Source organism: Antennarius striatus, chromosome 7, assembly GCF_040054535.1.
Source record: "Antennarius striatus isolate MH-2024 chromosome 7, ASM4005453v1, whole genome shotgun sequence".
NCBI classification, from domain to species: domain Eukaryota; kingdom Metazoa; phylum Chordata; class Actinopteri; order Lophiiformes; family Antennariidae; genus Antennarius; species Antennarius striatus.
Genome location: NC_090782.1, coordinates 10219899 through 10245024, shown reverse-complemented (window position 1 = coordinate 10245024; position 25126 = coordinate 10219899). Strand labels below are relative to the sequence as shown.

General features: G+C 43.0%; 1 protein-coding gene across 4 annotated transcripts in view; it reads left to right on the top strand.

The window, feature by feature from the left end:
• Positions 1-24474, top strand: part of tle2b (TLE family member 2, transcriptional corepressor b) — a 66427-nt gene extending 41953 nt beyond the window's left edge. The window contains exons 5-20 of one of the 4 annotated variants that reach the window (XM_068318487.1): positions 38-100; positions 2008-2082; positions 3917-4097; positions 5285-5301; positions 8100-8240; positions 9333-9386; positions 13817-13984; positions 14622-14781; positions 15278-15378; positions 15898-15974; positions 16865-17114; positions 17416-17663; positions 18044-18191; positions 19084-19234; positions 19393-19469; positions 21414-24474. In XM_068318487.1, the coding sequence (XP_068174588.1) occupies positions 38-100; positions 2008-2082; positions 3917-4097; positions 5285-5301; positions 8100-8240; positions 9333-9386; positions 13817-13984; positions 14622-14781; positions 15278-15378; positions 15898-15974; positions 16865-17114; positions 17416-17663; positions 18044-18191; positions 19084-19234; positions 19393-19469; positions 21414-21521 (2019 nt within the window). In that variant the 3' untranslated portion in view covers positions 21522-24474. Of the gene's footprint in view, positions 1-37; positions 101-2007; positions 2083-3916; positions 4098-4182; positions 4229-5284; positions 5302-8016; positions 8241-9332; positions 9387-13816; positions 13985-14621; positions 14782-15208; positions 15379-15897; positions 15975-16864; positions 17115-17415; positions 17664-18043; positions 18192-19083; positions 19235-19392; positions 19470-21413 lie in introns of those variants that run through there. The other 3 variants (XM_068318484.1, XM_068318485.1, XM_068318488.1) reach the window with 3 other exon arrangements.
• Positions 24475-25126: the final 652 nt, after the last annotated feature.

Here is a 25126-nt window from a genome sequence, read left to right as displayed (position 1 = left end):
TTCTCTCTCCTTCTATTTTCCTCTCTTTCCGTTACAGGCGGAGATTGTCAAGCGTCTCAGTGCCATCTGCGCCCAGATCATCCCTTTCCTCTCTCAAGAGGTGAGTATCAACTCCACAAAACACTTCAACACAACCACAAAACATCCACACACGTGATTTCCAGCAGCACAGCTCTGATTCTTTATTTTCATCCAAACCCCAAACATGTCAGAAAACTTAGACTGAATTACAGATTGGAGTCGTATCCATCATAGAAGTTGGCGATAAACAGCGTTAAGGGAAGAGAAAAACTGAGCCCAGAAGTGAGGAAGCCTGCTCTCTTCCAAATGACCACAATCTGGAAGTTCCACTGGTTTTAAAAATAAATCTAATTTATAAAATGACCGTTCTTCTTCTCGCTTGATTTATGACCTCAGTAAACTGTTCTCTAATGAGTTTGTCGTTTCAAGTGTTAGATTCAGGGTTTCTTTAATGTGGGATAGCCCATTTTGTAAATTATGGCCCCATTTGAAATAAAATAGACAATAAGTCAGGACATGCTTCAGGACATGAAGTCAAGTCACGATCTGGCAGAATTTAATCAGGATGTCTTCATCCTTCTAGACCTCGAAAGATTTATTATGTTAAAAAACAAAAAAAATCCAGTAGAGCCACATTTCAGCCTTTTTAGTCGTTCACAAACCTATAGATAGCGCTCCATCAACTAATTGTCTAACCGTCTTTAAACTGGAGAAAGGAAATGTAGTTCAGACGTCTTCTGCATTAATAACTATGATCTCATTATGTTAATAATAATATGAAAACTAGTAATATGTAAGGAGTTCTTTGTGTTTTTACTGTTGGTGTGTCTGAATGTGTTTTATTTGACTCACAGTATTTCTAAAATGTAGTATTACAACTTTTACTCGATGTGTGCTCCTCCTCCTCTGCTGTCAGGCTGTAGTTCGTGGAGTTGTAGGTGATTTTATTCCTGTTCATGGTGTGCGTATTAAACATTCTCTACTTCTAATTAAATTAAGCATGTGGAAGTCTTAATTACAACAAATAGCATGTATTAATGAACATGTCTGAACACTTGGCATATTAATGACAACAAGTGTAATACAAAAAAAATCAACAAATCTATCAATATACCAACCATAAATGTATCCTCCTTAGTTAGTGCTCATTTGTGTGCTCCGTGAAATTATCAGTCAGAGAATTAGATTAGGAAAAATGACCGTCACATAATTATAAAAAGTATTTCTATAATTCAGTCAGAACACACTAATCATAGTTTAGCACTGCATCAGAATCAGAGTCACGTCTACCAAGTCAGCTGATGGACGGTAGCATAAACATGAGCTGTCTGTGTTCACGTTGTTTCACATCAAATGTCACACACAAGGTCAAAAGGTAGTGCACAAACCTGCAGTGTGTGTGTGTGTGTGTGTGTGTGTGTGTGTGTGTGTGTGTGTGTGTGTGTGTGTGTGTGTGTGTGTGTGTGTGTGTGTGCGTGCGTGCGTGCGCGCACTGATGAATGAGCTTTCTGGAGACAGAATGGTCAAAGCTCTGTTGTGTTGATCAATATTGACATTGTGTGTGTTTTGCGTGTGAGCGCTGGGGCACACATCCATATTTGCATTTGCGTGACTGATTACATTTGGATTTTGTGTAAACAGAACGGAGATTTTGCTTAGTATGGCTTTGAGCATGTGTGTATGCTCCTGTGTGTGTGTGTGTGTGTGTGTGTGTGTGTTTGTGTGTGTCTGACTGGTTTTAACATTGTTTTGTCAGTTTTATCATTGTGTATGAATGAACGTTTGCCCAATTTATATTTGTATGCCCTTTACCAGCACAGAGTTACTGTTGTGTAACTGTTCCTTACAGGCAACGTTGTGTTACTTTACATTATTTACTGTAACTGATACGTCCACTGACCTGCTGCAATCTGCCTGCTTTTCATGCCTTCTCTGTGTGTCTTTGAATGTGTGTGTGTGTGTACTTTTGTGTGTGTGTGTGTGTAGCATCAGCAACAGGTGGTCCAAGCAGTGGAGAGGGCCAAACAGGTCACCATGGCCGAACTCAATGCCATTATCGGGGTGAGTCACCCCCACTCGTCATGACAACACAACACACACCAACACGCACATTAGCTGAAGTTGTTCCAGCTCTATCTGACTGGCACTGATTAGAATCAGCTGATTAAAGAGTGTCATCACTGCTCTGAGGATATGTAGAACAGGAAAAAGTCATTGTCAAAGGTCGATATAAATAGGATTTAAATGTGTGCATTTACTGATGAAATACGATGCCATGAATTAATTCAAACATTTTTTTCAGCATTTATTATTTTTTAATGAAAGTTTGCGTTAGAAGGATAATATTTGATATTCTTGTTTTGTGTGTCTAGACCATCCAAATCAAATGTTAATGAGAATTTCAAGTTATATTAATTGGATGATAAATTAGAGGTTGCTGCACATAATTTTTTAATTCAGTCGTAATGGACCGTTTTTGTAACGTCCAAGTTTGGATACTAAGATTTAATGAATTCCTGCTCTGAGTTTAATTATTGGTGAGCAGAGACTTATGAAGCTCCCAGATATCTATCTATCTATCTATCTATCTATCTATCTATCTATCTATCTATCTATCTATCTATCTATCTATCTATCTATCTATCTATCTATCTATCTATCTATCTATCTATCTATCTATCTATCTATCTATCTATCTATCTATCTATCTATCTATCTATCTATCTATCTATCTATCTATCTATCTATCTATCTATCTACCCACATGCACATGCACACGCAAACGCACGCACACGCGTACACACACACACACACACACACACACACACACACACACACACACACACGCACACACACACACAGATGTTCCTGAGGGACTTCCCAGAGCTTGTGTGAACACTGATCACATTACCGTCTACTTAACGCCTTTTGTTCCTCCCAGCACTACAAACACTGCCATCTCCAAGGTGTGTGTTTGTGTGACTGTATGTGCGTCAAACACAGCAGCTTGACAAAACAACACACAAAAGCACATCATAATGCTCCCTTCAGGATAATAGCCTTTCTTTATCTGTAGCTGCTCTTCTGCTCTCCACTATCCCACGTCATCCTCTTTTTTTCCACTTTCTGTTTTGTCTTTCTTTTCATTTTCCTTCTGGATTTCACCAGATTCGTCTCTCCTTTTGTAATCTTTTATCATTCTCTTCCTCTTCCTATGATCCTGTCCTCAGTTCTTTCCTATTGCTTATTTTTGTGTCTTATCTTTTGCTCTCTCCGCTGCACATTTACCCTCTTTTTGTACTCTTTCCCTTCACTCTGTTGCTCATCTAATTCTACATTTCACTGCCTCCACCATGGTTTAGGTTTTTCCTCTCCATAATTGACTCCCATATTTATATAAATTCTACCTTTTCTTTCAACTGCTATAATTATAGTCTCCTTTTCTTCCGTTTGCAATACATCCCATTGACTGCTTGACTCCTCATCTTTTGCTCTCTCCTTCCCGTCTTTCCATCACTCGTTGTTTTTTATCCCCACATACTTTCATCTCCTTGTTTATACTGATCATTTTATTACCGTCTCTCCTTCTTTCCGTTCCCCTTCTCGTCCTTGGTCTCCATCTTTCTCACCTCTTAATCCACTAATCTCTTTAACATCCTATCTGCCTTCATCCTACGTTCCCTCCCTCCACATGGATTTAATTTCATTTAACTTCCTCTCTTCCTCCTGTCTCTCACATCTCCACAATTAAATCCCCTTTTCTCTTACGTGTTCCTCTTCCTTTTTTCCTTTTTTCTTCTGCTAATCTTCTATTAATTGCTACTTTTTCCTGTTTTCTAACCACCACACTCCTTTGTCTGTCCCCCCCCACTCCCTCTCTTCCCCATGGCCACAGCAGCAGCAGCTCCAGCACCTGTCTCACCATGCCCCTGGCATCCCTCTCACTCCACACCCGTCAGGCTTGTCCTTGGGTGCAGGAGGCTCAGGGCTTCTCGCCCTGACTGGAGCCCTGGGAGTCTCCACCCACCTCGCGTCCAAAGATGAACGCAACCACCTTGATCCCGAACATCTCAGAGGTAAAGAGCTACAGACTTTCATTCCCTCATTTCATCTCTAAAGTCTGGCAAGTTGATCTTCAAGACCCAAAATCATCAAATGCAACAAGATGTTCATGTAATGACACTGAATGTATCATTCAAATTAAAAGGTATGCCTTTCAAAATTAGCTGGATGAATGTTAACAGTAGGATACTTAGTGGTATTTAATAAACATTATCACATGTACAGAAGTTGTTCTTGTTTTGTTTCAGGTCAGGGAACACCAAAGGTTTCCGTATTTAAATTCAATCAGATTATTGACCATTTTGAGAAGATGCCTATCCAGTTGAATACAAATGAGTCACAGATGTAGACAATCATCCAGATGAATATGTTAGATATCACACACACACGGAATATTTCTTGCTTCATAAAGTGACTACGTTTCATTATGTACATGTGTGCATTTTAAATGTTGTAGCTGTAATTAAACTAGAATAGCTACAAAGCAGCAGAGAGGAAAAATTGGCTGAGGAAACAGAAATAAATCTTTTTATCATCAACATCTATTCATCATTCATGGCAGGCTTTTGTTTAATTTGGATTGCACGTCACCTTTTGGACTGAATTTGAACTTCCTTGTTTAGATTTCTGTCATAGTACGAACAGACGCGTTCATTGTGCTTGAGTAAATGCAGGAGAAACCTTTTTTCCCAACGAACTCTCATTCACCCCGATAGAATATCTTATCTTTGCGCTCTGTTTCAGGCACCAAGCCAAGAGAGACATTCTCATGAATAAACCGAGTGCTATACAGAAAGAGAGGAGTGACTTAGAGTAGAAAGCAACAAAGATAGAGAGATCAATTTATTCATATTGGCGTGTTAAACCTCCGTGTGAGAGCTTGTGCATGTCTTCAGTGTGTGTTTTCCTTTCTACATATGTGCAGCATAATGAGTGAGAAGACAGTGAGCTTTGTCTGGTTAGAGATCACAGAAAGAAACGGATAAAGAGGAGACTGCAGGCCCAATCGGGGGTCTTCATCTTTATTAGAGAAGCTGTCATGGTTTAGCTTAGCCGTGGCTGCCTGGGGGACTGTTATTATTATTGGCACTGACGTCAAAATATATCTCTTTTTTCCTGTACCCTCTTGTCTCCCTCTCTCTCCCCCTCTTTCCGTCTTCTCCTCTGTGCTCTGTCTTTGCCTTTCACTGCCCCATCCCAGAGGGAGCACCCAGTAGGGTGAGTAATTGTCTAGTGTGTTCAGTATGTGTTTGTATGTGTGTGACAGTGATAGCTGAGGGAAATGGAGACGCTCTGCAAAGTGGTCTCTAGAAGCGGCTGCTTACTGCTGGAGCTCAGCCAGGAGAAGCACAACTCGACACGAACACAATACCTGCTCGGCACTATCAACCTTGAGCTTCTCAAGGTTTTCTTCACAACACTAACGTCTCAGCTCGCGGCATTTCTCTGGTATATGGAGGAAAAGACAAATTGACTGAGTTGGTTGAACAAGCGACTGCTTGTTTATTAGCATCACAAATGTTCTAGTAATCTGCAAGATTTACAGAACAAGTGGAGGGATTAAAGTCCAGGCAGACGCCATCTGAAACACGCCAGTTATTGTCTGTAGAAACAAACAACTCTCATTTGAAGACATTACTTTGAGTCCACCATAAATATTGTTTTCACACGAGACCTCTTAATGGTTGATGCTGTAGAACCCCTGAATAGTTCTCAACAGTTCTAACCTGTTGAAAAACCCATTAGAAAAGAATCTTACCAACAAACTGTCCTGTTTTTTTTTGACAGCTAGTAACTGCTATAGAATTGCATGACTGAGAACTTTTAATGAGATATGATGACCGCAGAGGGGGGAACTATGTCAATCAATATCATCAAGCTAATTAAGTAAAGTAAATTGTTTATTACAGCAGATTATAGGTGATAATTCGATATATCTGATAGAATCTGATGCTGTTATGCTCTTCAGGGAGGTTTTGCGATTGAAAGAGGTCACCCCCAACAGCACAAAGATAAATCTCTCCATGGAGCACAGATACCGGTGGTGGCGGCGACGGATGGCCCTGCTGGGACAGCTAAAGCTAATTATGTAATGAAACTGGTGAATCTGTGAAAACTGGGTGGTGACGGAGCGGTGGTGGGGGTGGCATTACACAATATAAGGAAGAGTCATACTTAAAAAGACAGAATCAAGAATATAAGCTAACAGCGGAGGTTTGCCAGTGAGTGATTGGATAGATGTGACCATCCATGACAACAGCTGATAGCTCAACCCCAGATGACAGAAAGGCATTTAGAATGAGGATGTAAGAGGTCTGTGACAGCATGATATGAGAAATAAAGTACAGGGCAAATCGAGTGAAGAAAGTCCTCCTCTCTCAGCAGTTGTTTTTTTAGAACTGATGAAAACATTGTTCCAGGGGACAAATGAACACAAGAAGAAATAAATTCTGAATCATTTCATTTCAACATGTATCCCGTACTCTTAAATGGTTTCAGAATAAAAATGTTGTGTATCACTTTATAGATTCAACTGCATCCTTCATGTAGGAATTGATGTCAGCGATTTCTAAAAAAAAAAAAAGCATCATGTGCGAAGGTGAGATGTGACAGGATGGTGACTCAGATTCCATAAATTAGGTTTCAAAAATAAGCAAATGAACAAACAATACTCTTATAAATTTCAGTAAATATATAGAACATCTAAGGAACACTGAATGTTTGCTGATCTTTCTGATCATTTTGTACCAGCACATTTTATTTATATATATATGTCGCTGTAGATAGAAGTCCCCGCTAATCAGCTGGAGAATTAATGCAGTGCAAATGACCTGATTGAAATTCAGTGGGCGTCTATGATTTATCCGATTCCCTCTGGCTGCTTTATGAAAGCCATGTGAACACTCCTTTACTGTACTGGCTGCAGTGGACAGCTGGGCTTCATCAGCGTATCTATTGATAACACAGGGGGGATGGAAGGGGGTGTGGGGGGGTGCAGAGGGAGGTGGAGAGTGAAATTGAAAAGGGAAAAAGAGAGACGGGCTAAAGAAGAACAAAAGAAAGTGAAATGTTGTTTAAAAATACTGGCAAGCCTTTGTTCAGCATGTCATTGCAAAATGAAAATGATTTAAGTGCACTGCTTATTTAACTTCACTATAAAAAAAAACCCTCAGTATAATTTGATTGTTCAACACAATGCTGATAAGCACAAGGAAAATATTTCTCTTATGAGTTGAGGTTTGTGTTGAACTAGCCAAGCATTACAAAATTTTGGAAGGAAGGGGAGGGGAGGGGGAGATGTGTATCAGTGGTCCCAGTTAGACGTGTTGGGATTTTAAATGGAAGGGAACGGAGGGGCAGCGAGGAGCTGCGCTGAGGTCTGCTGTGCGGTTTGCTCCTTCCTGAAGCCTCGTGGGGTTGAACCCTCACTGTTGTTTTGCCGCCACAGAGGGACCCAGAGAATGACTAGTGGCCCTCATTCTACCTCTGGCCCCCCGCCCCCATGCAAAAACAATGCAAAGCTTTGATCGACTTTGGTGCTTGCTGAGCAGCCAGGCTGTATGTAAATATGCCTGCACAGCTTTATTGCTCAATAATGAGAGTCATATTTTACATGAGGATCAGTGTGTGTGTGTGTGGGGTGGGGGGGTGGGGCTAATTAGCTGCATAGGCTGTCCTGTCCTATGTCTTAACTTGTGCTTATGTCTGCTGTTCTGGTTGTGTGCATGAGTGTGTTATCACCTGTGTTTTGTGGACCTTTCTGTTAATGTTTGTTTTATTTGTGTGCCTTTCCTTGTATTTACCTGAGCTTATGAATGCGTGTTCGTGTTTCTGCACATGATGAACTGTACATCAGCAGATGTGGTTGTGTTTAGTGAGTTCTGGGTTTGTAATCAGATGTTGTCTGTTTTTATTTTTCCCTGTGTCTCCTAGTGACTTCACCCAATCTCTCATCACCTGTCTTCACTCCGGCGGTTTTAGTTCATGCTTTCGATGACGTCCTTGTCTTTTTCCAGAGTAAGTCAGCATCGTCAACCGACAGTCAACCCACTGAGGAGCGCCAGGGTCCGTCGGGAGGCTACTCCTCCTCGCAGGGAGGAGCTGAGGCCAAGAGGAGGCGCTGTGATGACAAGGAGGCGCTCGCACCACACTCTTATGTACGTGCTTCTCCTCTATGTCCTTGGCCTGAAAAAGTAACACACCTAAGATACAAAGATGACACATAAGTTAACAATTCAACAGCGTGCTGTTGCATGTTTTTCCCATAACGCACCAAAGACTTCACTAAGTGTACCGGTGTCGTTTTGGGAGGCGTTTGTGTTGTTTGTGTAAGTGTGACGTTGCTTCTGACATAAGCTACGCCCCACAGGGGTCCCGGGCCCCAGGCCAGTTAGGGTCATGTTTATTTTGGGTGGGTGTGATGGAGGAGAGGAGCTATAGGTGGTGTAATGCCTGAAGAGAGACGGCCAGAGGAGATAGCGGTAATGAATTGTGTGTGTTTGCAGTGCGGGTGATTGATGGACACTGAGGGTCCGTCTGCGAGAGACGGCCTCCAGTCAGATCGGTCTGGATCCACAGCAGTCCGGACATCCCCATTAGTTCACAGCAATATCATCGCAGTTACTTTCCATTTTCTGAGTGATTTTCCTCTGTCTGTCTGTCAGGCAGTATTACACCTCCCATTTCTCTTTCTCTGCCTTTTGCTCTTCTATATCTCTTTCTGTCTCTATTTCACTCTCTTTTCATTTCTTTTCTGTTTGCCTCTCACTTTATTTTTTCTCTGGTTTCTTTTCATTTTTAATCCCCTTTCTCTTCTAATCTTTAACCTTTATTTCCCATTTTCTCTCCCGCTCTCTCTCCCTCTGCTTCTCTCTCTCCCCCCTCAGTTACCATATCTTTGGTATAGAATGGGATGCAGACCTAGCCCTGTTTTGGCTGTGCATAACTAGATACTGATGTCAGTAGGGATATCGGGTCATGATTAAATTAATGCACCATCACCATAGGGACTAAAAGCTATCATTCTCACCCCAGAAGAATGGAGACAGAGAAAGAAAGGTCGCTAGAAGAACATAAATGTACCATACTATGTCTCTGTATTATAAGGAGCTGAGAGCAGGTGCTAGTAGTGATGTATTGATCTGTTTGTCTTTGCTACACACTGTATATAGGATTGTATAGAGCACACTTGTGTGGGTGATAGAGAGAAGTAAACGGTTAATTCAAGCACTGTTATCTTTTCTTCTCAGGATAGTGATGGAGACAAGAGTGAGGACAATCTCGTAGTGGACGTCTCCAATGAAGTAAGTAGCCTGTTTGCACTTCACTCATTCCTGTAACGTCTGCATTAGCGTGGCTGTTATTAGTATCTATATATTTAAAGTCCAGTCTGAATGATTTAAAGGGATTCAGGGGCAGAAACTGGTACTTTTTAGGTTTTTATTTACTCAAAGTTTTCTGAAAATAAAATTCATTGTGTTTTTGTTACCTGAGAATAAACCTTCCACATCCTCTGTGGAGACAGATCGTCTTCCACAGAGTCTGCTGTGTTTCCATGGTAGACCAGAATGGACAAATCGAATACTGTGATAACAGACTATGATTTTCATGGCAGGGTAGGACGGGAGTACTTTAGTTGGTCGGCATCTCCAAACACACACCTAGATGCAAATGAAATCATGCATACTTACTTTTTTATATGCATCACACGACTTCTTGCATTACGGCCTGACTGTTGTTCCCTTAGCGCCACAGACTTGCACATTGTTTCTTTCAAACTGCAACCGGACTGTTTGGTCTCTTTGCCCACTCTCATCACTTTGTGTTTAGCTGCAGCAGGCAGTGAGAGAAGACTGATAAATCCCCTGTATGCCACCTGCTGAGTACCGAACGTCAGAAAAACCTAGCAAGCAGCTGGTGAATAAAACAGAGTATTTATCAGCCGAAGAGTCAGATATTCTCCTCACGAGATCAAACCAGAGCAATGTAGACAAAAATGTTGGACTTACGTGAACAAGTTGGCTAGAAACACGACTGCAGATGTGGGGAAGTGTTGCTTAGTGTCTCCTGGACATGTAAATGTTTTTCCATATCAAGTTTTTTTGATAAGAATAAAAGCTGATAATGTGATTTTTATTGTTTATACAATTCCCAAGACGCCTGAAATCTATTTTATTGCATGTTTACAATAAATTGTCCCAGCTTGATCTTTTAATGTATAATCGGTGAACATGTCATCTCAGAGCTATTCAAATAATGTTTCTGATCACTTCTAAAGATTACTGGACATTTACAGTATCATGGTCATCTGTGTTCATGCCAGGTGGGAACGGTGGTCCAGAACGTTCTTGGAAAAAGAAAATTAAAAAATGTCCCTAAGATAAGAAAATGAAACGTACAATAATTGCTGCTCAACAATGAGGTTGTTTTCTTCATTTTCTTATCAAATAAAGCTCAGAGAAAATTATGTAAACAAGCTTTTGTAATGAAACCCCCACAATACTTAGAAAATGAAACAATCTGTGGTCATTAAATGAAGAATCTGTTTGGGATAGATGGATTCCTTGGTATAATCACAACTGAAAGAAAAAGTTTCCTATTGGGCCGTTGTTCCTGCAACACTGATCGAGACACTAAATAGTTAATGGCTTGTTGTGCAGACATCAATCCAGACACCCAGCTTTACAATTCTGAAATAGAAAATATGTAGCATGTGCGCACAGTCCCCCCCCCCCCCCACCCTCTTTATTCTTTCTTGGAGCAATGATCTCGTGTTTAGAGCTTTATATCCCTGTAAGAAGATACAGTGAGCTCGATTCCTGCACCAAGCCGCAACTTACAAGTCGTGTTTATCGTCAGAAGCTCTGAAAACCACACATGAATAAAGCATGACCCTCGTGTTGTGAGAAACTGTGTCGCTCACAGAAATAACTATGGATGCACTGACCACAGCGTGGAACCACCGTCTGCCCTCAGCATGAGTACAGTCGATGTGTTTGTGTGTGTGTGTGTGTGTGTGTGTGTGTGTGTGTGTGTGTGTGTGTGTGTGTGTGTGAGAGAGAAGTTCTTAATTGATTTTATTCAGACATTGCCTGACAAATCTATTGTGTCATTTTTTTGTAGTTGGTAGTTTTTGAAAGACATTCGCTCTTCATTTTCTTTTAATCCATTTGGGTTTCATTTCCAGGTATGATCATTTTGATGTTGTTTCCCTCATTCAGTTTGCATGTTGTAGTATTTTGGCAGCCTTGAAAAATTTAATTCATCTCACTATTCACATGGATGTGGTTGAAAGGAAAATAGACGTGATGTTGAAATAGCCTGAAAGCAAACTGTAACACACACGACTCATTCACAACAACAATAATTAAACAGACTGAATAGACTTTCTATCATCATTAGAAACTTTTATTATTTAACCCCTTTTTAATCTCCATTCATCTGGTGGTTAGTTTAGTTCACACACTTTAAATGTTCCAACAGGGTACTGTATATTAATTATATTTCACCTGAATAGATAAAAAATTTCAGAAAACAGCTGAATCCAATCGGAGGCGGGGGAAAGCATCAAGTAATCTCTTTAAAAACTGCAATTAGTGTAGGTTTGTAACCTATTTGAAGAACGAAAGTTGATTGATTGTGAAACACCAAAGAGATTAGCAGCATTTTCAGATGAACAGATTAAATAATTGCCTCGGCTATACACTCACAAACACACACAACATGTTGTTGTAACTTTTGATTTGTGTGTAAGCTCGGTTCGTGTGTGGATTGTGTGTGGATTTGTCAGATATAAAACGAGTCAGCAGGTATGTAGTGAGTTCAGCTTTCCGCTGCAGTTTCCTTGTAAAGAGAAGAGCTGCTATGTAAGCTCATTATCAGCTGCTGCTGTTAGTGTTGTGAACTGTGTGCGGCCACACATACACACACTGGCAGTCACTTGGTCTACCTATCTCCTCTCATCCGCCTCCTCTGTGTATACTTTTGTTTTCTTTTCACCTCTTGAAGCCTCTGTTCTCCATCATTTCTTTTCACTTCCTTCTCTCATCCTGCCTCTACCTCTTTCCTCTCATTAGATAACTGCGGTCTGCTTCGTGTAATATATGCAAAGCCGTTTATACCCCTAGAACAGTCTAGTTCTTTAAATACTTCACACAGTGTACCAAAACATGTTTTATCTAAGCACTCTTTATTTTGATATTAAACACATATCAGAACTGGTCTCTAGTGTGATTTGAGAAATGGTACAAAAGGAGGAAGGAAAATAAATTGACAAATGTGGTTAATAGCAAAAAAGGGGGGTTGTGCATGTATGTGTGTGTGTGTGTGTGCGTGCGTGTGTGTGTGTGTGTGTGTGTGTGTGTGTGTGTGTGTGTGTGTGTGTGTGTGTGTGTGTGTGTGTGTGTGTGTGTGTGTGTGTGTGTGTGTGTGTGTCTATAAGCACTTAAATGCCCGTGCTGATCACTGTGACCCAATGAGAAGTGCTTATTGCAGCACTCTGTTCTGGAGGAGGCAGCATTGGCTCAACTGTGGCTCCAGTGATGAAAGCAGCAGTAATATCAGCTCCAGCTTCACAGCACTACACCAGCAACAGTTATGATGTGGACGGTTTCATGTCCTCGGCTCCTCTGCAAGGCACAACGCAGACTGGAGGGTGTGTTACACCTGTAAAGGGTGAATCAGCAGCATTTGATTTTCACAGAGTATAATTTAAGACTCTATAAATGTTTAAGTACACCTGATGGCGAGAGAGACAGAGAGACAGAGAGAGAGAGCAAGAGAGAACAGGGATAAACGCACAATGGGACAACTCATAAATGTGTGCTTAGAAATGTCTTGATTTGTTCATGAAACACTGAAACATAATGCAAGGAATTGAGAGCATTAACAGGATTATCAGTCACATAGAACATCTACAGGGGTGTATAGGAAGGATGTAATCTTTCGTCACATCGACTCTGAAGCGAAGCATTCATGTGAAAAAGAAACTAGAACCAAGGCAGTCAGAGATTGCAACATCCCGCGACTTACGCTGACCTACTTTCAGGGTAGGTCAGAGTACCCTGAAAGTAATACCTGACTAGTGCATAGCTTTGACATTTCAGGGTAGGTCAAAGCTATGCACTTGCTTTGACCATACATCAAAGCTAGTGCATTGGTAGATCAAAGCAATAGCTTTGATCTATGGTCTTACACTGACTTTCTCCCTCGTCTTTCTATATTATCCAGTTCCTGAGTGTACAAAAGTTGAAATTTGACCTTGACCTACTTTTCTGAAGGTCAAGGTCATCATCTCATTTTCATCCCCTTTGCCGCCCAAGTAATCTGCTTTTTGTTTCATCTTTCTGTCTGCAACGGTTGCGAAGACATTTGGTGGACTAACGGACAGACGGACATACGGACGAACACACTGACACTGACAATTCCAACACATCACCGCTTGGAAGTGGGATGTAACGAGAGAATGTGAGGTTTGCATCCATTTAATGGGCTGACAGCGTGTCTTTTGGAATGATATTTTTTACGGGCTAATGTCTGTCTGAGCAGCGTTACGTACCATACTCAATTATGAAATGCAGCGTAATTTAAAAAGTCTGCTCAGCTTTAAAGACACATGTCTGATGAAATGATATTAAAAGCATTGAGAGGAGGACTGAAAAACACCTTAAACGACTGCCAGACCCTCAGAGATTGAAATAAAAGACTGATAAGTTCTTCTTTCCTTGTCTTTCAGGAGCCTAACTCTCCTGCAGGCAGCCCCCCTCATTCACCCCATGGAAATGGATTAGACCGGGCCCCCACCCTTAGAAAAGAGCTCCCAGGCTCTTCGAATGCAGGAGAAGCTCCTTCCACTCCAAACCCCCGCAGCCCCACCCCAGGGAAGGCAAAGGACTCTGCACAGGTAAGACAGATGGATTCCCTTTGAGCTGCAGAACTCTGCTGGTTCCTTTGACCTCCTATGATTCAGTGATGAACTAAAGAATGTTCCCTTTATATGTTCCTGTTACTCATTCTTAAGGTGTTTACATTCGGAAATAAAATCAAAAGCCTAAACACTGTGTGCAGCTATAATAATAATAATAATAATAATAATAATAATAATAATAATAATAATAATAATAATAATAATAATAATAATAATAATAATAATAATAACCAGTACTTTCATTGTCCCTCTTGGGGAAATTCTTTTTACACTTCACACTTCACATGTACATACAGTATATGTGTTAATTACACACACAGGGGTTACAGGTTACAGGGCCCTGAACACAGCACACACTAGGGGCCTGTAGGCATGCAATTAGTATAGAGAGGACATACAGAGGTACAAAGGAGGCGGAGTGACGGGTCGCGCCCCAATGAGCATCTTCTAGGGGGGACGGCGTCTTGCTCAAGGGCGCCTCGGCAGTGGCTGGGAGGTTAGGCGACGCCTCCCAGGTGTAGCTGTAGGTTTTTATACGACCCAGAAGAGACTCCCTGTAAGTTAGTCTACAGTTTCCCGTCCTGTGGATTTGACATCTCTCATTTCTCCACAGATGGATAAGTCTCAGTCTCCATTGTCCAAGTCCAGCACCCCGTCCCCGTCTCACCGTGAAGCCCTTACCCCAGGAGCTCCAGGAGCCCCAGGTGCCCCTGGTCCCAGCACTTCTTGCCTTCGTCTGGTCACCAAAGCAGCATCCAGTGCAGACCCCCTCGGTGAGGAGGCTTAGCAAGCTCCCCAACATGTTCACAGGGAAACACTGGTTTGGATTTGAAACTATATTCTAGGTGTTTGTAACCACCAACAAATAGTCATTGCTTTAGGTTTCCTTTGCACTTTAGGTGCTTGACTGGACGTCATGTGTATAAATAAAATGAGCTACGACCAAACAATCTTCATGTAACTTTGCTCTCAGTCTACTTCTGTCCGTCTTAGCGTTTATCCTCTTCGTCCCTCTTTTTGCTCCTTTTCCTCCTATGTTCATTCACTTATATTACTGCTGCCTTGAAATGTAAATCTCTCGATTTAATTATAGAAAAGAAAAGAAATAATACCAATACCAATTTAATACCAGAAGAAAAGAGTGAGATCCCTCTATTTCAATCCTGCAATCCTTCGCTCCTGTTTTCCTTCCCTTCCCAGCTCTCCGCAGTCCAATGTCTGTCCCCCCCGGTTCATACCCGGCTCATTTTGGCGTGGTGTCCCACGCAGGACTGAACGGGGAGCTGGCCAGCCCAGGAGGGTTCGGTGGAGCTTTGACCCTGTCCCCACAAATCAGCGCCGCCGCCAACGCCTACTCCCGAAGTCCCATGGTGAGTAGAAGCCAAATTATTCTTCTGTGTCAGGGTGTGATTTATCGCCCAGCATCACTTCAATCTTGTGACTGTTAAAAATGGATGAATGTGTTCTGCATTATCAGATACTGTTGAACATTTATTTTATAACCCAAGCTATTATGTCTGGCATTTTGTCGGCCATTAGGCGTAGTTTAGAGGTGCAGCTACACTATTGTTAATGATCGTCTGCTGTCATGTGACCATTGTGTGTCGTAGGAAGCCTTAGCATGTAGCTCCCACAAGGCTAAGGCTGCAGTTATGCCCCTGTTGTTAGTCTGTGGAACGGCAGTATCTTATCTTATCTTATCTTATCTTATCTTATCTTATCTTATCTTATCTTATCTTATCTTATCTTATCTTAAGCTCCAGCTCCCTGCGACCTGCGCAAGCGGATGAAGCGGGTTGAGAAAAAGCATGAATGTATGAATGTTTGGAATAAGGAGCATTATTGGAATGTTAAATTTTTTTCTGGGGGGGTATTCTTGACTCCACCAGGTGGCGTATGATTCTCGGTCTCATCTGAGGGCCCCAGGGCTGTCCTCCGCTCTGCCTGGTTCATCTGGAGGCAAACCGTGAGTGTGTTTTGTAGATCTACTCCATTCTGCATAAAGATCATGTGATGCGGTTTATAAGTTTAACATCTGATGTGATAGAATAAAAATGGAAGGTTATCTTAAAAGCTTTTTTACCCTTTGCGTGTACATACTGTAGTTCTCATAGTCACAGTAAATTCCCTGTTAAACAGATCAGTTGAATCTATTTTCATTTCTATTAATAGTGATTAAGAAAATAAATACGGGGAAGCTCAGTGAGGTAATCGTGTTATGCTAAGAAAATAATTAGAAACAGACAATTTCACATACTTTATCCAGTACCAGCTCTGTGATAGTCCAAAAATATTTGGATTGGAAAGGAATCCAAGGCTGCTCACATTTTTTTGTGTACGCTCGCGGCTTGTCATTAACCCAGTGTAACAGCCTGAAGCTCTGAGTCTCCAGGTCGCCTTCTCCAGCTCAACACTGAGGAATTGTGTTGTTTTTGTCATTTTCTGCAAAGTAGCGATTTGTTCTTGCCGTGCTAATTTGAAATCATAAAACATCCTTGGCTTCCAACCGCTCCGATATTGATCGGCCATTAGCGATGCCACACTGACTCTGGCCTGTAACCCAATCTGCCATTGCACATCCTCCCCCACAGCCACAGTGAGCTGATCCAGAATTCAGTCAGATATTATGGGAGTTCCAGGTCATTATATTGTCATTTATATGTTCTATATTATGTATATTTTTACCTTTTACTCCTTGATTAATTCTGTCTTGTTTGTCCTTCCCAGTCTTTTTGTTCCTGTCTCTCAGTTTTATTTGCATCATCCATAGTTCCCAACATTTTTTTATTTTTAGCTATAGGTCTCCAGTGATGAAATACTGAATTATTTCTGTCCTCCTCCCTCTATTTTTCCCAGTGCCTACTCATTCCACGTCAGCGCAGACGGCCAAATGCAGCCGGTGCCCTTTCCCCCCGACGCCCTTCTTGGTCCGGGAATCCCACGCCACGCCCGCCAGATTCACAGCCTGAGTCACGGGGAGGTGGTGTGTGCCGTCACCATCAGCACCTCAACACGCCACGTCTACACTGGAGGAAAAGGCTGCGTCAAGGTGTGGGACATCAGCCAACCAGGAAGCAAGAGCCCCATGGCCCAGCTGGACTGTCTGGTGAGGCTCGGGGGATGACATCAAACAGACACACACACACACACACACACACACACACACACACACACACATCAACGTGTTAAGATTAAAAATGATCGATCACACAGCATAAAAACAAACATGTACGTCCAATGCGGTCACTAATCTGTTTTTTATTGCCTGTGCCCTTTTTCCTTCTCTATTTTGACAACTGACATCAAATGCCGACATTAATTTCCTACATGTAAACAATCACGCCACCATCTGTCTCACAAACACTTATTTCCCTTGATCCACAACAGTTTTAATCTTCTCCAATCAGAACAGGGATAATTACATCCGCTCCTGTAAAATACTCCCTGATGGCCGAACCTTGATCGTCGGCGGAGAGGCCAGCACTCTGTCAATCTGGGATTTGGCCACGCCCACCCCTCGCATCAAGGCGGAGCTGACGTCATCCGCTCCCGCCTGCTACGCTCTGGCCATCTCCCCTGACAACAAGGTCTGCTTCTCCTGCTGCAGCGACGGCAACATCGTCGTCTGGGACCTTCACAACCAGACTCTGGTCAGGTACGAGGAGAGAGGAAGAGGAGGGGAAAAAAAACACGTAGAGGAAACATCCATAAATAGACTGTAGTCAGGGGAGAGGGAGGAAGGTAAGAGAGTAAGAAGCTGATGAAAATATTTCTGGAACTTCTTAGAAAGAAGAGGAGATAAAATATGGAAGAACAAACAGGAAGGGAAAAAAGGGATTTGGCAAGGTAGGAGAAAGAAAAACTGAGAGATGGTGAGGAAACAGGAGGGAAAAGAGAGGAAGGTGAATGAGGCCAGAAGGAGCTACAGCGAGGGCAGGGGGGGGGGGTTTGTAATAAATGTGGTCAGACACAGCCAGGAGAAGAGCTCACGAGATGCAGAGTCTGTACGGCGTGTTGTTTGTCTGCTCCCTGCAGGCAGTTCCAGGGCCACACGGACGGAGCGAGCTGCATCGACATCTCCAACGACGGCACCAAACTGTGGACGGGGGGCCTGGACAACACGGTCCGCTGCTGGGACCTCCGGGAGGGACGGCAGCTGCAGCAGCACGACTTCACCTCACAGGTAAACCACACACTCATCTGCAAACAGGCCTGTGTGACGTAGTTATGAACACATCTACACCTGGTGCACCTCTGTTCATCCTGGATGCAGTCAAGGATTAACAGGAAGTCAGTATAGCATTTTACAGGTTTGGCAACAGGAAGGCTTTATTTTAAGCACAAGCACAGAAAATAACCACTAGACCTGAGAGATAGTAAAATATGTCAGCGTTATCCTCGCTGTTGCGTCATGTGACACACCTCTTAAGCCGGAACAGAGAGGAGCGCATTGACACGCTATTGTGTGATGCCTTTTTGAAAGACGCTTTGCAGACACGACACACAAACACACACAAACACACACACACACACACACACACACACACACACACACACACACACACACACACACACACACACACACACACAGTCCCTCTCAATCACTCCTCATTGTCACAGCATAGCTATACAACTGGCTCCTGTCGTCAGATGAGTTTCGATCCCCCATGTAATGACTCCACCACCGCTCTTCCTCTGTCTTCCTTTCTCAGTTTATTTATTTACTCTATATTGACTTCTATCACCCCATCCTACTCTTTTTTTCACTTTTATAACTAACTCTCTTCTCTATGCTCAATTGTCATTTTTCTTTTTTGCTCCTTTCCTTTCATTCCGTCTTCATCTCCTCTTCATCTGCCTTCCCTACTTCCATCCTTTGTTCTCTTTCTTCTATCAACCTTATCTTATTCCCTCCCTTATCCCCATCCCCTTTCATCTTCACCCCCATTCCCCATTTTTGTTTTCACTTCCATGTTCCTTACTCTTTTATCTCCACTCTTTTCTCCTCCTCTCTTCATGCATCTCCGTGTTTTTCTCTCCTTCCTCTGATTCCCCTCCTCCGTCTCCGTCTCCAGATCTTCTCTCTGGGCTACTGTCCGACAGGCGAGTGGCTGGCTGTGGGGATGGAGAGCAGCAATGTGGAAGTCCTGCACGTCTCCAAACCTGACAAGTACCAGCTGCACCTCCACGAGAGCTGCGTTCTGTCCCTCAAGTTCGCCTACTGCGGTAGGGACACACATGTAACTTGTTTCTAGTCGATTTCCAGCCGCTGATAAGCACAAATCTCCATTGTGCGTGTTATTAATATGCATTTTCTTCACACCCTAGTGTGTCTTCACATGGTTTCCTTTCTTTGAGCTTTGTGCTGTGCGTCTGTGTTTCAGGCAAGTGGTTTGTGAGCACAGGAAAAGACAATCTGTTGAATGCATGGAGGACACCATATGGAGCCAGCATTTTCCAGGTGAGGGACAAGCGGTCTGAGGACGTTCACGCTCCTATTAGCACACACTGAATACACCGTGTGTGTGTGTGTGTGTCCAGCACAGATAGCTTCTAACCCGCTCCGTTATCAAAGTAGAAAAATGTTCCTGCATCAAAGTTGTGATGAAGAGAAATCCTCAGCTGTGTCCACACGGTTCTGTCATCGCAGGCTAGCGAGCTGCTGGTACAACTCCTCCTCCACCACCAGCAACTCTGCTGGCTGCAGAACACACACACACACACACACACACACACACACACACACACACACACACACACACACACACACACACACACACACACACACACACACACACACACACACACTCACACACCTGTCACTCTGTCTAGATACCAAAACATTAATATTTGGCGATGTTTTTTTGGCTGAGACAGTGAGACTAGTAAGAGGTACCTATCAGGTGAGCGGTGTGTGTGCGTGTGTGTGTGTGTGTGTGTGCGTGTGTGTGTGTGTGTGTGTCACTCCTGTTTGTGTGGGCCGCAGTGGGGCTGCCTCCTTCTGTCACACCCGGTGGACTCCACGGAGGATCCTGGTTATCTGCTTTGTTATCCAAATGCCAAATGTTCCTGCTGCCAAACAGCTCCATCCTGTCACCACGTTCCACAAAGCTGCTCCCTCCTCTTCCTCCTCTCTGGTTTATCACTGTCCTCTCCACTCTCTGTCAACCCTATCCCCATCCCACTTCACTCATTTCCCTTTTTTTCCCCTCTGTTTATCCTTTTTTCCATTTCCCGTATCTTACTAAATTTACTCTTAACCACAATTTTTTATTCTCTGCCCTTTGTTGTCTCTCTGTCCTTCTTCCTTTCCTATTCTGTGATACTTCTTGTTCTTCTTGTTCTTCTTGTTCTTGTTCTTCTTCTTCTTCTTCTTCTTCTTCTTATTATTATTATTATTATTAATATTACTACTAGCAGTAGTAGTAGTAGTATTAAAAATAATAATGATAGTAAGTAGTATTATTAATACTACTACTACTAATAATAATAATAATAATAATAATAAGAAGAAGAAGAATAATCCTATTATTATTATTGATAATAATAATAATAATAATATTACTAATCAAATAAGCTGTCATGTAAAAATCACATGATCAATATTGTAAAGGTAGAAGTCTGTGTATTCACACAGTTTCTTTGTGTAGCTTTGGTTTTCTCTATTTCTAACAATGTCTGACACACACACACACGCACGCACACGCATGTACGCTCGCACGCACACACGCACACACACACACACACACACACACACACACACACTTGTTGTATAAGGAGTCCTGTGTGAACTGACCTCTCACCAGTGGCCAGATGATTGACAGACTTGCCGAGGCTGAAGCGGGGGGGGGGGGCTGGAGTGGAGTTTAGAGGTGAGGTCGACATCAGAAAGGAGGACACAGAGGATGGAGGAGTACAAGAAGAAGACGAGGGTATACACGGTAAACAATGATGAAGCAGAGGGAGGAGATGGAGTTGGGGGGGGCATCCATCTGAAGTCAGGTGACCCAGACAGGACAGAGAACAGAGGACTGTACATTCTGCTATCAGAGTGTTGATACCAGCGGTGCCCAAACATGCAGATAATGAGGTTGCATCTCTCCGGTGACAGACAGCCAGAGGAAGAGGAGGAAGAGGAGTGAGGAGTCTCACAGTGAGGCAGATGGATGAGTCAGCATCCTGGAGCTGTGGAGCTGCTGTTTGGAAAGAACTGCTGACTGTTTGAAATGCAAAATACGTCTCGTCTGATTGAACATTAATTAATGACACACATCTTCTCTAGCATCTCCTTTTTTGTGTTTCTGTCTGTCCGTCTGTCTCCATCCGTCATTTATAACACGTTTCTCTCTATCTCTGTCTCTCTCCACCCCCCCTGGCTGTGTGTCTGCGTCCCCCCCCCCCACAGTCTAAGGAGTCGTCTTCTGTGCTGAGCTGTGACGTCTCACCGGACGACAAGTACATTGTGACGGGCTCCGGGGACAAGAAGGCCACGGTGTACGAGGTGGTGTACTGAGGGCCGGGCAGAGAGGGCGGGAGCCAGGACGGAGATGTGGGGGCTTCATCAGCAACAGAAGCCCCCCCTGACCCTCGCCCCTGAACACATCACCCCCCTCTCCCCTTTTTTTTCGCTGTGATATAAGCTACTGTGGAAGCTCCAAAGTGCCCCCTTGCACTCTTCCTCCCCCTTCCACTCTCATCCAAAGGATGAGGCATGATAGCAGACAGAGAGAGAAGGGGGGGGGGGCAAAAAGGGAAGCAGCAAGATAAGAAGGACAAAGGAAAAAGGCAGTGGAGCATAAAGATAAAGTCAGGAAGCAAAAATAGGAGAAGACAGGAATGTGGAGAGAAAGTGAGAAGAAAGAGAAATGACAGAGAGGAAGAAGGGAGGAAGGGGGGGAGGCAGGGTAATTAGGGCTGTTTCCTGATTAAGAGCTCAGTGGAAGGGGGGGGGGGGCCCAAGAGGAGGCGCAGAGCGGCACTGTGGGAGCGCCAGCCAGCAGCACTGATACCACACAATCGATTCATTAGCCAGACAGTGGGAGCCTTAATGAGGCCGACGCCGCGGCTCGCTCGCTCCAGAGAGAGGTGTCAGGAGCCGGGGAGGGACGGCGCTCCGAGAGGGAAGGGGCCAATTCTGACATCCTCCTATGAAACACAGACCTCCCTCAAAAACACACACAAACACACACGAGGTCCACATCAACAGAAAGAAAAATTCACATATAGTTGGATACACCCCCTTGAGGTAATTGTAAGAAGACCGACACACACGCACACACACACACACACACACACACACACACACACACACACACACACACACACACACACACACACACACACACACACACACACAGCATCCAATTAAACATTCATCGTAGCACTCCCAGCCTCGCTTTGTAATATCTATTTTATTTGGGCCTGACAAAGGCAGCATCTAATGAGCAGCGGCGTCGATGGGGTTCACCCAGCGCCCACAGAGAACTTCACCCCAGCTGCCCCCCCCACCCCCACCTAATTCTTCTGGATTGTTTCTCCTGACACTGTCACTAAAGGCACCAACAGCCAGATGAAGCAGCGCGCCATCTTGACTGAAAGGCAGACCAGAGGGCGGATTAACACCACCTAAACTGGAACCCCTCCATGCAACCTGTTGCTGTTTTCATTAGAAAGGCAGATGAGATCCAGTGAAGATCCGTCTGCCTGCTGATGTGATCGCGTTCAGCCTGCTCAGAATCTTGCTCTGTCAGCTATTCATTGCAATTAATGAAGGTGTTAAAATACATTAAAGGAAAAGTTGTACATGTTGGTCAATACGCTTATTTGCTTTCTTGCTGAGACTTAGATGAGAAGAACGCCCCCGTCGAGGCCACAGTCAGCAGCATTGCTAATATATAAAGACTGAAAACAAGGCCAGACACCAGCAAAGTAAAATAATCCACCAACAAGCACCTCATTCTGTTTTATCTGCACAAAAACCACTGAGTTAGAATAAATATGTCTGGGTCTGTACCTTCCTGCAGGCTGACAGCCGGTCCCAGCCAAGAGAAGATGCTCTGTGAATGTGAAATAAACTTTTTTAAGCTTCAGATGTAGTCCAAATTAAAATGACTTCTAATTAGTGCTTCTTTCCTGGTGGATGGATTTGGTTCCTATTAGGCTGGGAGTTTCTCTTCGGCTTGCTAAGCTAAGCTAACCAGCTGTGGTTTTTATTTACAAGCATTTCCATTTTCTTGTCTGTCTCAGCCAGAAAGCTAATAAGCATGTTTCCCAAATATCAAGTCTGTTCTTTCAAAACTCCTTTTTAATATATTCCAACCAATACGTAACCTAAAACGGCACATTTCAAGCTTTCCTTTTATTCCACACTTGGTTCAGTTTTTTTTTTTTTTTTGAGTAGCGGTTATTCTTCTTATATCATGATGTTATGTACTGAGTTTGGACCAGGACTGTGTTCTGAGCTCATGGGAGCAAAAAAATAAGGAATGAACTCAAACTAAATCACACAGGCAGTGGAAATATTTTTATTTCTTTTTTTTAATTTCTTTTTTAAATCAAGAGATTTTTATCCTCAGTGATGGCGACAGGGAAAGGTCATACATCAGCAGTGTATGAAGAAAAAAAGAAAAAAAAAACAAGCCTCCATTTTGGGAGGAAAGATCCTCTGTCTTTTGTTTGTTGTTTTTGGTTTATTCATTTTATTTTTTTTAAGTGGTAGTCAGTGTGCTATAACCTGTTTTCAGTCCTTATTGTGCAACTAAACTTTGTTTCTGACGTGTACAGCAGGTGCTGACTGCAAACATGATGAAGTCTCTTTATCCAGGGAGGAGGTCCCACTCTGTATGCATGCTTGTTGGACCACAGGATGCTCACACTCCACTGATTACAAGTAGGCAGCGGATGCTGAGCGTCTCAGAGCCCCAGTTTAACAGAGGGGAGGAATTTTACATTTCAGTTAGCAGTTTAGTTGGGATCACGTAAGCGTTTAGTAAGACTAGTACGTCTTTCTCACTGGACGAGGGGCAGCGTAGAACAATTATGAGGGACTTCTACAATGGTTAGTGTTCCAACAAGGAGACGATCTGTACAGTTTAACGCCTTTGCCTGCCTCTTTTCCCACTCTGCTCGTCAGCCACAGGCACACCTTAATGATATTCTCATGCACAAGCTTGTATAATACTCAGAATGATGCTGTATAATGGCTATGCATTTGGTGGTATAGCGTGAAATATTTGGGACACTGTATTTGATACTCTTATTTAAATGTCAGTAATGTCCCCCTTCCTGTGCTTTCTTTGTTCCGACACTAAGTTTTATTTCTGTATTACACACCCATGTTTGGTTTCTCTTTTAAAAAGCCAAGGACCTTTTTTTAAATGCACTGTGTATTCTTTTCCCGCCTGATGCGTTTCCCATGTGCTGTACAAGAAATACTATGTGTGAAAAATAAACCAAACTTGTGTTCATTTTTTCTCATTTCTAGTTTTGCCCCCCCCCCCCCATAATTAAATTCTCAAGGAAAAACTGAATAACCCACAAATCACTTTACTCTTTACATGTGGAGAAAAAACTGCTATCCATCCACTCCCAGTGGAAAAAAGTAACCATGAGTTAACACACCAAGGATCCTCACCAAACACTGATAACTGCAGCAAACTATAAACACGATTACGGCTGACTGGATCTGGACTTCTGGAGTGACAAGTCTTGGGGGGGGGGGGTCTCGTCCATTTACATCTCCACGAGCAGAATCCTGAAGACTTAATAAAATGGGCCTAAAGTCAAAGCAGACTGAACGGGCTAAGTAACATCAAAGGTTGTTTCATTGGTAAGAGATTTCATCTTTGGAAACCTCATTGAAATCTTGCGTGATAAATAGGAACCAATGAAGTAATCCTGTTAGAACAGCTGTAAAAACAAAACATGTCGGCAACTAACATGACCTCACTCACACAAAACAACATGCAGGGAAGCAATCAGTCTTTCCGTTTATCTTTTTAGTCCACAAATTGGAAACCATACCGAAAACCAGGGGCCTGAGGCTATTCTGTGACATGACCGTTGGCGTAAACAGTATTGTGTGTCTTTCTAAGAAGAATAAAGCTAATTTTCATTTGG